This window comes from Buceros rhinoceros, unplaced genomic scaffold, assembly GCF_000710305.1.
Source record: "Buceros rhinoceros silvestris isolate BGI_N320 unplaced genomic scaffold, ASM71030v1 scaffold19239, whole genome shotgun sequence".
NCBI classification, from domain to species: domain Eukaryota; kingdom Metazoa; phylum Chordata; class Aves; order Bucerotiformes; family Bucerotidae; genus Buceros; species Buceros rhinoceros.
Window position 1 is genome coordinate 20,706 of NW_010433517.1, and position 13,052 is coordinate 33,757.

The 13,052-nt window shown below is 55.1% G+C and overlaps 1 protein-coding gene across 1 annotated transcript in view; it reads left to right on the plus strand.

Moving 5' to 3' along the window:
- Positions 1 to 13,052, plus strand: part of CD82 (CD82 molecule) — a 17,167-nt gene that overhangs the window by 3,409 nt on the left and 706 nt on the right. The window contains exons 2-7 of the mRNA XM_010144150.1: positions 2,192 to 2,264; positions 5,185 to 5,309; positions 6,222 to 6,296; positions 10,312 to 10,419; positions 12,285 to 12,476; positions 12,767 to 12,850. Coding sequence (XP_010142452.1) covers positions 2,192 to 2,264; positions 5,185 to 5,309; positions 6,222 to 6,296; positions 10,312 to 10,419; positions 12,285 to 12,476; positions 12,767 to 12,850 — 657 coding nt within the window. The remainder of the gene's footprint in view (positions 1 to 2,191; positions 2,265 to 5,184; positions 5,310 to 6,221; positions 6,297 to 10,311; positions 10,420 to 12,284; positions 12,477 to 12,766; positions 12,851 to 13,052) is intronic.

Genomic DNA, 13,052 nt, shown 5'->3' on the forward strand with positions numbered 1-13,052 from the left:
GTTGGAAGCATCCCTCCTGTGGTTCCTTCGGGGGGGGGTCTGCAGCCGAGCTGGCGGCAGCTGCAGCCCCGCTGTGCTGTGTGAGCTCTGAAGGCGCTGAGCAGAGACGCTGTCCTGCGAGGAGGGCAGTATGCTGCTGGTACAGGACCGTGCTTTCTCCCTGTGGGTGGTTTTCTCCCTGCCCTCCCCTGGCAGTGCTGTCCACAGCAGCTCCTGGCAAACACAGGAGTTGTGGACGAGAGCAGAGATGAGAGGGAGAACAGGCTTCGGACAGCCCGAGCACCTCGTAACAACCAGCCTCGCGGGAAGCCGGCTCGGCAGCCTGCTGGCTTTTGTCAGCAACGGCAGAACGGAGGTGACATTTCAGGGTCGGCGAGCCAGGAGAGATGCTGCATACAGCCCGGTTTGGTCTTTGTGAAGAAAAGTATTTTATTGAGACTGCAGTTCAAATGCAAGACAGCCTCAAACTGTAAATTCGGCAGTTCTTGGCAGTACCGCGTGTGAGGGGGATTTTTCAGGTGCTGCATGTCCGAGGGCCCTTTCCAGCTCCATCAGCAGACCGAGTGCTGCGGTGCAGGGGATTGGGACAGAAGGCAAGGGGCGATTCCTGTTCCTGCCCTCATGTCTCTGTATCTTTTTCTGGGATACGGCAGCTACCTGCTGCTTTCTGCAGCCGGGGCAGTCGCCTTCATCCACCTCTGCAGACAGGCACTTGCTCGGTGACTTGCTAATGCTGTCCCCAGAGCTGACTGCGTGTTGGGCCCTCCACCGAGCCAGGGAAGCTCGCAAGCAGCTTATTTCAGACAGTTGCTTTATCGTTGCTCAGAAAAGCTTCTTTGTGTGAGGAAGCTGAAGCATTTCAGAATGTGGAGCTGACGCCTGTCCATGCAACGCTTTCTGCCAGCTGGTGGCTTGGCATTTCCCGTCTCCCAAATGCCAGAACATCACTAAGGAAGCAGAGGATGCCACCTCTCTTCAGCCCTTCTGCTTTATTTGCTATTCCACTTCATCCTAGCTTGAAATCCTGCTGGGGCAAGAGCTGCTGCTTGCAGTTCATGTCCTCTGGAAGCGTCTCACTGGCACTCCTTGTCCTTCCCTTGTTCCTGTAGAATGTGGTTTAGATCTTTGCACAGGTGGTTTCCAGCCTTTGCCACTCCTAGTTGGCTGAAGGCACAAGTTTCAGCTTCTTACTGAGCCTGCGTGCTTAGGGGCTGCTCAGCAGAGTTCCTTTGTTATGGGTGTACTGGTGCTGCCGGCCTGACGTGGGGCCGTCTACTGCAGACCCCTCACAGTGCACTATAAACCCTGGGGACACCTGGAAGCTAACACAGCACGTATGGGTTTGGGGTTTTTTTTTCCCCCTCCTTCAGAATGGAGATGGGAAAACGGTGTGTCTCTTGCCTTCTCAACTCTGGATTCAGCGGAGCCCTTGCGGGGACGTACTGCTCTGCTAATCCTTGCCCTAGATAAGAGCGTGTGGAGAGTGAGGCAGAGAGCGGGGAGGGTGTTTCGTAACGCTTGGCTCTCTCTTGGTGGTAGACATGTTGGCTTGAGGGGCATAAAGGAGGGGCCAAGGCAAAGCGCCTGAGCTTGGCCTTCGAAGGGGCAAAGCCCTTTGCTCAGGGGAACCTGCATGCACTGGGAACGGTCCTGGGCTTTTGTGGGTTGAAGCTGTAACGTTAAAGCAGAGCTTGACAAGCCGAAGATTTCCTTCCTGAGAAGGTTCCAGCTGCCAGATATCTAATCCTTTAGCAGCTGGCTCCCAGCCTGGTCCCACAGGGACAGGGATTTCTCTGTTTAAAAAAAAAATATTTTGAAATCACGTGCTAGATGTGTTTGTCCTTCCTCGGTTCTTCCCAGCAGCAGCACGCTTACCTTTCGCTTCCGACAATAGGGCTGTAGCAGCAGGGCGACTCTTCCTCAGGCTGTTGTGCTCGGTCCTCCTCCACACGATGTACTCCTAGAATGCCGTGTGGAGGGCTGCTGGGTGGGACCGCGGGCTCCTGTGCTGCTGGCCGAGGCCCTTTTCCTGGGGTTGTGCTGATCCTGTTTGCTCTGGGAGGAGAACCATGGGGAGGTGGATGGGAACAGCAAGAGAACGGATGTTTTGATGCTAGAAGGAAGGAGAGTGTTGACTGTCGCCTTGTATTTGTCCAAGCCAGCAATGAGTGTTTTGTTCTTATTCTTTCAGATCCTGGGCGCTGTCATCCTAGGCTTTGGAATATGGATTCTGGCCGACAAAACCAGTTTCATTGCGGTTCTACGTAAGACCGTGTTCCTTCAACTTCTTCCTTGTTCTGAATAGACTCTAGTCCAAGGCTGTGCTTGACCACAGTGTAGTCTAGGGATGGCAATACTGTTACATGTGGTCTTCGTCCCGAGCAGTCCCCTGGTGTGTAGCGAGATGGCACCCTGTCAGGGACAGGGCAGGAGGGGGACGCAGCTCATTCCTTGTGGAATGAGCAAGACCGTTACCTCTTCACCCAGCAATCCACATATTTCATCTTAAAGACAGGGACAAGTATTTCATACTATTTTCCCGGCCTGCTCTGGGCTCCTGCCACAGCTTCCTTATTACCATCACATCCAAAGGCCCCCAATGCCTCCAGGTGGTTTGGCTGTGCGAGTCCCCGGTGCTCCCGCTGCTTTCTGGAGTGATCTGCTTCAGTAAATGCCAGAGAAAGAAAGTACCTGGTTTTACTGATGGTCAGTGTATGTTGAAAGTAGCCAGGATGTTTGTTCCTGAGCAGCAGAGGATGAAGATCTGAGAGGGGAGAGAAGGTGTGGGGCTCTGAGGCCTTTAGAGCTCTGATTTCTGGAACATACTCATTGTACCTATGTCACGAGACAGCCTGGCCATCCGAGGTGTTTCTTGTGGCTGTGTGTGCGAGGGGCTGGCTTCCTTCCCCAGAGGGTCCGCGTTCTACAACAAGCCCAAAAGCGAGCGGGCTTTGCAGAGCCTGGGCTGCGCAGGGCTGCAAGCGGACCCTCCCCACAGGAGTGGCTCCGCTCCCTTTCACGAGCTGTGCTTCCTCGGTGCATTTCCCGGGAGAGGGCTTCAAACAGCTTTTCTGCCTGTCAGGGCTGCTTACCCCTTGCCTGTACCTCCAGACCGGCTGGCTCTGCCCCAGCGCCAGAGGCTGAGGAGGGCAGCCCCAGGCAGCCAGCAGGGACGGAGCTCGTAGCCCTTTCCCCAGCCACTCTGGTCCTGCAAAGGGCTTTATCTCCTGGGCCGTGGCTTTGGACAGTGCTGGGTGGACCCAGCAGCGATGCCATGCAGATACCGCTGCTTGCTCCGTTCGTTGGGCTGCAGCATCTGGTTTGCTGCTGCAGTGCCAGGGGCGAGAAGCACAAGACACACTTCTAACACAGGCGGACAGAAAGGAGCTTACGGAGCCTGGATCTCGGCAGCGCCCTCCTGGCCGGAGGCGCGTTCCCCTGGGCCGATGGGGGTTACGATGTCCTGAGCTTGGCTCTGCTTCTTCCCATTTTACCCAGAATCTCTGCTAACGGAGCATTTAAGGAGTTAGCTTCCTTCCTGGCCATTTCCAGCATCAGCTGTTTCTCCTGCCCCTCCCTTCCTTTCCCATGCCTTGCCCCTCTTCCCCTCTGCTTTGGTAACCCCGGCTCTGCTCCAGGGAGGGAGCTCGGCACAGCAGGGCACGGCCAGAGCAGCCTCTCGTGTGTGCTTGGCCGCCTGCCCAGCGCCAGGGAAAACGCGGGGCGACAGCAAACAGAGCGGGAGCCCTCTTGCCAGCAGAGCCTTCTCTTGCAGGGCAACGGCACGGCTCCTGTCCCCGGCCACTGTCACTTCTCTGAAGGACTCTCAAGTTGGAAATACCTTTTTCTTTCTTCTCAGGAGAAGCTGCCTGAGCAGCTGCTTCTCAGCGCTGTGGAGGTGCTGCAGCCGAGCGCTGGTGCGGGTGTGACGGCTGAGCGGATTTCGGGGAGGGAATAGTCCGGAGGAGGCCACCCGTAAGGCTGCTCCTGCAGCAAATGCTCTGCTGTGTCAGCACAGCAAGAGGCCAGGACTGGCCAGGAAGGAGCAGGATGCTGGTGTCCGTGGTGATCGTCCAGCCAGGGAGAGGCTGGCCTGGAAGTGAATCGAGGCTGGAGTGACCTGTGTGGCCAACAGCTCCGGCTTGTTTTTTGATGACTGATTTTTTTTCCTCCGTTTGCCGTGTGCTAGGGAAAAAGTTTAGAAGCTGGAGACTTGCAGCAGGTACCACAAGAGGCGGGGGGCATGTGCTAGTGGGCAGAGTCCTAGTCTGGCTTCGGCTGCTCTCCCTTAACCTGTTTCAGGAGGAGGTCAGAGGACATCTGCTGCCTGGAGCTTCTCTCCAGGAAACTATTGCCGAGCTCTAGGAACGTTATTTCATGAATCGCTGGATATCCAGAATTCCTGACGCTGTGCAGTTTGCAAGTTTAAAAAAGCCTTCTGATGATAAACGAGGCTTCTGGTTACTCTTCCTAGACAGAGCATCTGTGCAGCTCTTCTGCCGTAATGCTGGCTCCCCCCAGTCCTGCTCTGCCAGAAAGGGTCCTGTGACCAACCCTCACGTAAGAGCTTGTTTCTTCTGTTGCTCACAGAACTAAATGTTCAGGGCAGAGGACCAGCAGCACCAGCACATCTGAAATAAAACTCCCTAAACTCCCCAGTTGAGTAACCTGTCCTGTCATCTGTGCTCAACACTTGTGTCACGTGTCGCTCCATGGAGTTTGTGTCTCGCTGTCACGTGCAAGTGGATAAGTACAAACAGAATGGCTGGAATGAGGAATAGTGCAATAAAATGAAAATCCAAACCAAAAGGGGGGTTTAGGACTTGAAAAAAGCCTTCATGAAAAGCACGAAGGAAATTGAAGCAAACAGGCAGGAGTTGTGGAGTAGAACATCCCTCACCTTCCCCTCAGTCAGAGAGCATTTGTGAGGGAGTTAAAACTGCAAACCAAGTTCTGTTGTTTGGTGGGACCTTGAGGCTCCCAGGCTCTGAGATAATGGAGACCTGCATGAGTGCTTTGAAAGTCTTCCTTCCCCAGAAGACACCCAGAAGCAGCCTCTGTCTGCAGGCTCACCATGCCTCTGTGCGGTCCCATTGTAGAAGACAACGGACTGTTACAAGCAGTTCTCTAATGGCAGATGAGTTCTGGTCAGCAGCTGATTTTGTTCTCTCCTGGCCCCTACAGAGATGTCCTCTCCTTCCCTGAAGACTGGTGCATATGTTCTCATCGGAGTTGGAGCTCTCACCATGCTGATGGGGTTCCTGGGCTGTGTCGGGGCCGTCAATGAAATCCGCTGTCTCCTGGGTCTGGTGAGAGAATTCATGCTGTGATCTAGCCTTCAATACCTCTGTACCTTGTGTCCCCCCACCCCAACTTCCCAGTTGACGCTGTGCTCTCAGTGGTGCAAGGACAAGTGTCACTGGGAGAGGAGAGCAAGAGTGACCGTGTCCTGATGTGCTGCAAAGTTCAGCGCTTCTGTGAAAAGCATGAGAGTTGAGAGAGACCCAACTAGGAGTGTCCTGCATGTCGGGACCTCTCTTCAGACAGGTCATCTGCAGGAGATGTTCTGTCTGTGAGGGGTAAGGGTGGCTTTGTACACCTCACCTGCTGCTTGTCTCCTGCTTGTTGAGAGCACATCTGTGTAGGAAACCAAGTGCAGCCACTTCGAGTGTCCTGGTATGAGGAGCATCTCCTGATGTGGTGGTAGGAGGTGCCACCGCTTAAAAGTAGCCTCAGATGTCAAACTTCCCTTGAAAGTGGTTTGCTGGAGAACCTGCTATTTAGATGCTCAAACAAATGAAATAGCAATTTTTCAAAAGGTTTAAAGTGACTTTTAAAATATTTTTATTTAAAATCGACTTTTGCTGTGGAGGCTTGGGGTGGGCAACTGGTTGAGGTCAGCGTGGGCCAGGAATGGAGCTGGAGGTGGGAGAGGGAGTCCTGGTTGGAACGACACATGCAGAGGGTGCCTGTGAACCCTCTCCCTGTTGAAGTCTTGCTGGTCCGATGGCAGAAATGCTGAAGCGATTGGTCTGATGGAGACACTTGTACTCTCCCCTTTACTGGGGAGAACGTGGTTGACAGCAGAGCTTGACTGCAGGGAAAGGTGTTGGCTCAACATTGTGACTCCGCTTGTGTACGACACCTCGCTAAACCTCGTGCTGTTCCGTGCAGACCTTGCTAAAGGCTGACAGTGGTCACCTGTTCTCTCTCGTTCCCAGTACTTCACCTGCCTGATGGTAATCCTCATCGCTCAGGTCGCTGCTGGACTGGTCATCTACTTCCAGAAGGAAACGGTGAGTGTTTCTTTCTGTGCATGTTTTCCTTGGTCTTGGTTTGGGGGAACAGGAGCCACCTGGGAGCTCTTTCTTCCGGGCTGTACCGTTAGCAGGCGTAACCGGCCTCCCCTTTCCTCTACCCCAGCCCAGCAGCTCTGCTGTACGCTTTGCTGCCTCTGCGCCTGCCTAGCGCTGCTTCCTCAAGGGCCGTGAAGCTCTGACGGTGGGCAGGCTTCGGGGCTGGGTGGTGGGAACAGCCAGAAGAAATTCCCGAAAGGCTTTTGACCGCATCTCCCCTTGATCCTGCTGCAGACTATGTGGGCACGTGGTGGTGCTGGTTACTGCCCTGTTGCCTTCACCAGTGCCTCAAGGGGCTGCCAGCCTGACTGCTCTGTTGAGTGGCCTCCTCTGAGCTGCCCTCCTTCCCCAAGAGCCAACCCCAGCAGCCGACAGTTCCCCTGGTACAGTCTGAGCTCAGAGCCGGGTGGTTGAACGTTTCGAAGTGGATCTCTCTGTGGGGGATGCAGTTTCACAGCATCTGCTTCCAGAGCCCCAACAGGCTGCGTAGCCTCAAGGGAAGAACTTCTGAGCTGCTGAAATGCTTTGTGACAGCCTGTCCTGGCTCTGGGCTCCCTGGCCAGGGCACTGCCCAGTCAGGCCTCCAGCTAGACTGGGAGCCACATTATCGCAGTGGGAGCAAGCTGTAACTGTGGGGTCCCTGCTGGTTTCTGTCCTGGTCTGCAGGTTTCTGGCCCCAGCTGTGGGACCAGTTCTGCTTTGCTGCAGAACCGCGTTTCCGCAGCGCTGCACAGCTGTGCCAGCTGCTCCGGAGCTAGCCCCCTGCTCGTGCTTCCACAGAACGGTGCTTGTGAGGTTGGGGGCGTGGGGGAAGGTTCCTGCCCGCAGCGCAGCTGATCCCAGCTGGACAAGCGGCTGTGGTGACTGTGAGCAGCTCCTGCCTGGGTTTTGCCAAATGCGGTGCGAGTGCAGCTGCTCTCTGGAGCCGAAGGAGAAACCGAAACGTTGGTGGCTGTTGTGCAAAGTGACAGCGCTGAACACCTGCTCGACACACAGCTCTGACTAATGCAGAGGAGGAGGTGTGGGGATGGGCATTCCCCTGCAACAGGGAAGTGTGGCTTTTCAGACCGTGAAATTCCCTTCCTCCACTGGTGTTTCTCCTCCAGCTGTCACTCGACTCCAGAAAACTCCAGCCTGTGAGCTGTAGCTCTTTGTTTGAACCTCAGTCAGAACAGGGAGAGATTAGAAGTGCTGGGTTACTCTGCACAGCCCCGGCGCGGCTGAGATCAGCCTGTTCCCAGGTCCAGCAGAGCAGCAGCAGGAGCTGGGCTTTGAGCAGATGCTCCTCTTCAGTCCTCAGCGAACAAAATGTCGAAAAACTCCTCTAGAGCCCTTTGATTTCAGGGATCCTCCAAAGGAATTGCCTAGAGCTCCAAGAAAGCCTGTTCCAGGAAGGTCTTGGCCGAAACCTCCCACCCGCTGGTTGGTGGCCGTGATTCAGTGACGCTGTGCGTGTCGCTCCGCTTCGCTTGGCGTACGTCATCGCAGGGCACAGCGAGGCAAACCAAGGAGTGCTCACGATCCAGTCCCTGGAGCTCTGCTGTGTTCTTTGTGTTTATTGTGTGCTGACTTCAGGAACTCGGTTAGATATAAAACCGGGAGCGACAAGAGTGGAGGGAAGGAGCTTGGGATCAGAGCGCAGCAAGGGAATACTCGCCCCTCCACTGCTCCAAACTGAGGGACTTATTTCTGCGCCGCAGACAGGATCTTTGTGGTACTCCTCCACCTGCCCTTTTCTTGATTAGGAGCTACCGAACAGACTCACTTGATGGGGTTTTCTCTGTTCCTTTTCAGTGCCAGAATCCTCCCCCACCCTGACATACAAAAGTATGTCAAGCGTCACCGGGACGGTGTCACCTGAGACAAGCGTCACTGGGAAGGGCCGGGAAGGCTGCTGCTCCGCTCCCCTGTGGGCATTGCTAGAGGAATGCCCCTTCACGCTGGAGCTGCCCAGGGCTACTGGGAGGATGATGGCACAGCATCCGTTGCCCTCCATCTGTGGAAGACTGAAACTGTGTGGTGGGGCAGGGTTTGGTTTTTTTCTTCCCTCCCCTCACAGATGTTGGGTTCTGCTTTGAGCTGAACGTTGCTGCTCACCTGCCTCTCGTGGATCACAAGCCCCTCAGTGTGCGAGAGCCTGGGTGGGGTCTCTCTCAGCCACGCTCTTCTCCACAGCTTGGCTCTGAGCCCCTTGAAGGAGAGCGGTGCTCCTGGGGAACTGTCCCTGCTGTGGGCTGGCAGGGTTGTGCCTTCTGAGTTCTGGGAGGCTGGGGAGCAGCGGAAGCCAAGGGCAGCCATTTCTCAGAGCGCTGAGTCCTGACAGGCCGTAAGCGGTGAAGGTGGCGAGGGCGTTGAAACATGCCCGAGTGTTCAATATGTTGTTCCAGCTTGTTGCTCTTTCGGTTTCCCCTGCCAGATGCGGAAGGGTGGTATGCGTGATGTGCTGCAGGTGCCCGTGTTCCTGCGCTGGGCTGTTGAACGAGCTGCCTGGGGGTGCTCTCCTGGGGGTGCTCTCCAGAGCCCTGCTGCTGTTTGCGTAACATTCCCCCTTTCTCCAATTACTTGCTAAACCCCTTAAGAATGCCTGAGTTTTTCTTTAACTGAAATGCTCCGCTTGTTGAAACTGGAGCAGTTTGCAAGACTTCTTGCCTGTTCTCGTGTGAGGAAGAGCAGAGGCAGAGCTGCTCTGGGCAGCTGTGACTGAGGTCACCTCGCTGAGGCCCTGCCACTGCCTGTTCTGGGCTGGAGAACAGGGACTGAGCCTGGGCTTCTCCAGAAGCAACACCAGGCTCTGTCTGGGCTAGTAGCTAAGGGGCTAGATGGGCCCAGGAGAGGACCAACCCAGCCCTCCTGGCCTCCCTCTGCATGTGGGGCAGCAGAGTGCGGAAGGGGCGAGGGTGGAACTCAGAGGTTCAGTAACTGATCAGGCTTATGGCAGCAGCCGGGGCCAATCTCATTAGTGAGAACCAGGTCAGGTTGCCTTGATGTGAAGGGAAGGAAAAGGGGAAGAGAAGTAATTAAAAGGGGAAGAGCTAGACAGCATGAGAAGAAAGATCGTGCAGCTCCCATCTGTCTGGCCTGACGTAGCTGGTCCCAGCAAGGTGAGCTGCAGTTTTCCAGGGGAGAATGGCTGCTGATGCAGAGAGGCCTCTCTCCAGCGGCAGGTCCTGCTTCCTCTTGCCAGGGCTCCCTGGGTTCGCAGTGCTCCTTTGCAAGGCGTAACTGCAGGAGGAGCTGCAGAAGGAGGTGGAATCTGCCAGGTGGTGGCTTGCGCCTCTCCTCGGGCTGGAAGGTGGTGTAATATCCCTGGAGAAGGGGCGGTTGGATACACCTGAGCTCTGTCGTAAGCCTGTTAGCGAGCAGTTCAGATGGTTTAGTACTTCCTGTCTTAATATAGAAGCAGCAGTCGGCGGAGTTTGGGGAGAGGCAGATCACTGCCTTGTGAGAAAGGGGAATTTCCACCAGCTGTCTGTCAGAAGCCCAGCTGGGTACACGCAGAGTGACTCAGACCTTCCCCGAGGGACTAGATTCTGGACCAGGCTCTCCCTTGCAGCGCAAGGTCAGAAATTCGTTACCTGTGAGTACACAGGGCAGTGCTATCCCCCAGCGTGCACTTACCTCTGTCTCGCCTGGGGCAGGCAGCAGTTCTTCAGCCCGTGTCCCTCAGGATAACCCTATCCAGTGCCGTTCCCTTACTGCTCCTCGGGGCTGTAGCCCTGCTCCGCGCCTGGGCAAGGACTTGCTGGGACGTGCTGGTGCTTTGGCTGTAGTGTTGCAGAGCAGAGCTGCTGTCTTGCCTTCCCTTCAAGACCGAGGCTGTATACACCACCTGATCTGTACCTGTTTCTATTTGCAGTCAGGCTTTCACGAGTGACCGAAGCTGCACACATGTACCTGAAGCCCCAAAGAAAAGGGATCGACCAGTCTAACTCTGCTGTGTTTTTTTTCCCGCCAGCTGAAAAAAGAGCTGCATGACATAGTTATAGATCTGATTAAGAATTATGACCCTTCGGATGACGATGAGAGGAACTTACAGGATGCGTGGGACTATGTGCAGAACCAGGTGAGTCCCGGGGGCAGCAGGAGGCAGGCAATGCTGTTGGTCAGCGGCCTTTTAGAGGGGGCTGAGGCCAGCTTGGTGTGAGCTGCTTGCTTGTTGTGATGGCTCTTCTGCAAGTGTCAGTGCTCTTGGGAGCCGGCCAGCTGCCCATAGTTTCTGTTTTAGCATCAGGGTGAGCGCTGGACTAGCTAGGTCAGCGTTCAGGCTGCTGCAGTCATGACAGCTCTTTACTGCCAAACCACAAGCTCAAGAGCTGGCTGTTGTGGTTAAGGACATGCCCAGCAAGGAACCGATGTGTAGGAAGTGCCAATAACAGCGTTTTTCTTCTGTCTGTTCCTCGGTCTGCCAAGCACCAACCTGCAGGGTTTCTCCTCCTCGGACGGAGAAAGGTTTGTTTGTGTTTTAGCACTGTAGTTGCATCTCCTGGTGGACTGGAGAGCAGCCTGAGTCTGCTGTGCAGAGAGGATCCCGCGGAGCCCGCCCTTCACGTGGGAACAGGAGGCGGCAGCTTTGCGGAGTTGGAGGAGTGTTAGGAGTCAAGTCCTCTCGACACTAGAAATAGCATTTGAGAGGAGGTGGGTGGTCTGTAGACCAGTCTGGGAGTTCAGGTCCGGGTGTCTGCGAGGCAGAGGTAGTTCCTGCTGGAGGCTGGAAACCAAATGCTCATCCTGGTGGGGGTGTTGAGGTGTTTGTTCTTCTGCTCTCACGTCTGTTATGTCAGACTGAAAAGGTTCTTTTCCTTGCTGAGCAGAGGGGCTTTTCCTCCTGGTTTGGTAGATTTCTCCTTGGTACGAGGGTCTTGGCCCGCGCTGGGCTCCCCCGTGTGCTTTCCCCTCCAGCAACTGCAGTTTTGTCTCGTGGCTCTGTAGGAATGTAAATGTTTCTTCGGATGGAAAATTTCCCTCATCCCATCTTCCAGCCAGTCCCAGCTGCAGCCAGGCGGGTGCAAACGGGTCGAGGCTCACTGGGGCTGGGTGGCATGTCAACGCCATCGTGCGGTGGCTGCTGGTGTCCCCGGGGACCAAAGCTGGGATCAGCGGTACCTTGCAATGGGAAAACAGACACTGAAGAGTTCCTGCTTCAGGTCTGAGCAAAAAACATGCTGCTCAAAGGGAAATAAAGCCTCAGGATTTAAATCTGTGGAAGCGGCATTGCTGCTGGAAGACCTCGGTTTTGAGAGGACCTCGGTTTTGAGAGGTCCTCCGTTTGAGATGTCTGTGACTACGCGTGATGTCCACACGTTTATTTCTCACCTGCCTTGCTTCTCCCTCACCAAATCAATCTGCTGGCGACGAACTGGAGGAACCGAAAGAATGTCACAGGTGTGTCACACGGGACAGCTGCCCTCCTCCAGCTGACCCATCAGCCACATCTGTTTTTCCTTATTTAGCACTGTCACCAGGAAAGGTGAGGTTTGCCAGTGCGTAGTCGGCAAAAGCTAATCAAAAAGGCACTCTGCAGAAGCGATGTCACGCTGTCTGCCCTGCCGAAGCGTGAGCGGCCAGACCTCGTGCAGCGGGGCTGATGGTGGGTTCATGTTCTAGCGTGACGCGTGCAGGAGCTCTGTGGATGACCTGCGTGTTTTGCAGTCTGCTGGGCCACGAAGCGTGAGCGGCCAGGCCTCGTGCAGCGGGGCTGATGGTGGGTTCATGTTCTAGCGTGACGCGTGCAGGAGCTCTGTGGATGACCTGCGTGTTTTGCAGTCTGCTGGGCCAGAGCCTGCTGGAAGTGGCTCTTTAACTCCTGTCCGGCTTCAGAGCGATTCTTTGGTGGGAGGAAATGTCCGTGTCTTCTGGATGGCGGTTTTCATGTGCGGTACGTAACCATTGCAACGTGTATGACCATGATGATCTCTCTCTGTTTATTAGATCGCCTGCTGTGGCTGGACTGGAGCGAAGGACTGGGAAGAGAATGAGATTCTTATCAACCAGAGCATGACTCTGTATCCCTGCTCCTGCTCAAATAGTTCCAAGGACTCTCAGAACAAGAGCGGTTTCTGTCCTCTGGATGACGCCGTCAACGGCACTGCGACATACACAGACTGGCCTGTTCATGAGCAGGTGAGGGGGTTTGTCTGGCCCTGAGAAGCTTCCACAGACATCACCTTGTCTTTGTTCCTCTGGGAATTGATTAGAGCACTTTTTTCACGTCAGTATTGCTTGAGATACCTGGGGAAATTGGGCAAGGTGGGGCAGGGGGATCCTGCCCTTTGCTGCTACAGCTGCTGTGAAACTTGGTAAGGCACGTAACTGGGGTCACCCCTGCGTGCCAAGGAGGTGTGCTGTGGAACTCCGGTCTTGAGATACTTGGATTCGGGCTTCTTTCCCTTGTGACCATGTTTTCTCCGTAGGGATGCATGGATGGTGTAGAGAAGTGGTTGAAGGACAACCTTGGTGTCATTCTTGGGGTCTGCACCGGTGTTGCTGTTGTAGAGGTAAGTCTCTCCCTGAGGTGAACCTCATACTGTCTCTTAAAGGCAAAGCTGTTTTTCCGTGTAACAGACACCTGGTTTAATGGCAGTGCAGATCTAGCTCCACCTGGAGCTTTGAGCTGCGGCTTTCGTCAGTTGGGATAAAAATTGAACAAAGCCCTGTCTACTTGTGGGTTCTGCCGCTGGGGCTGGCACGTGGCACTTC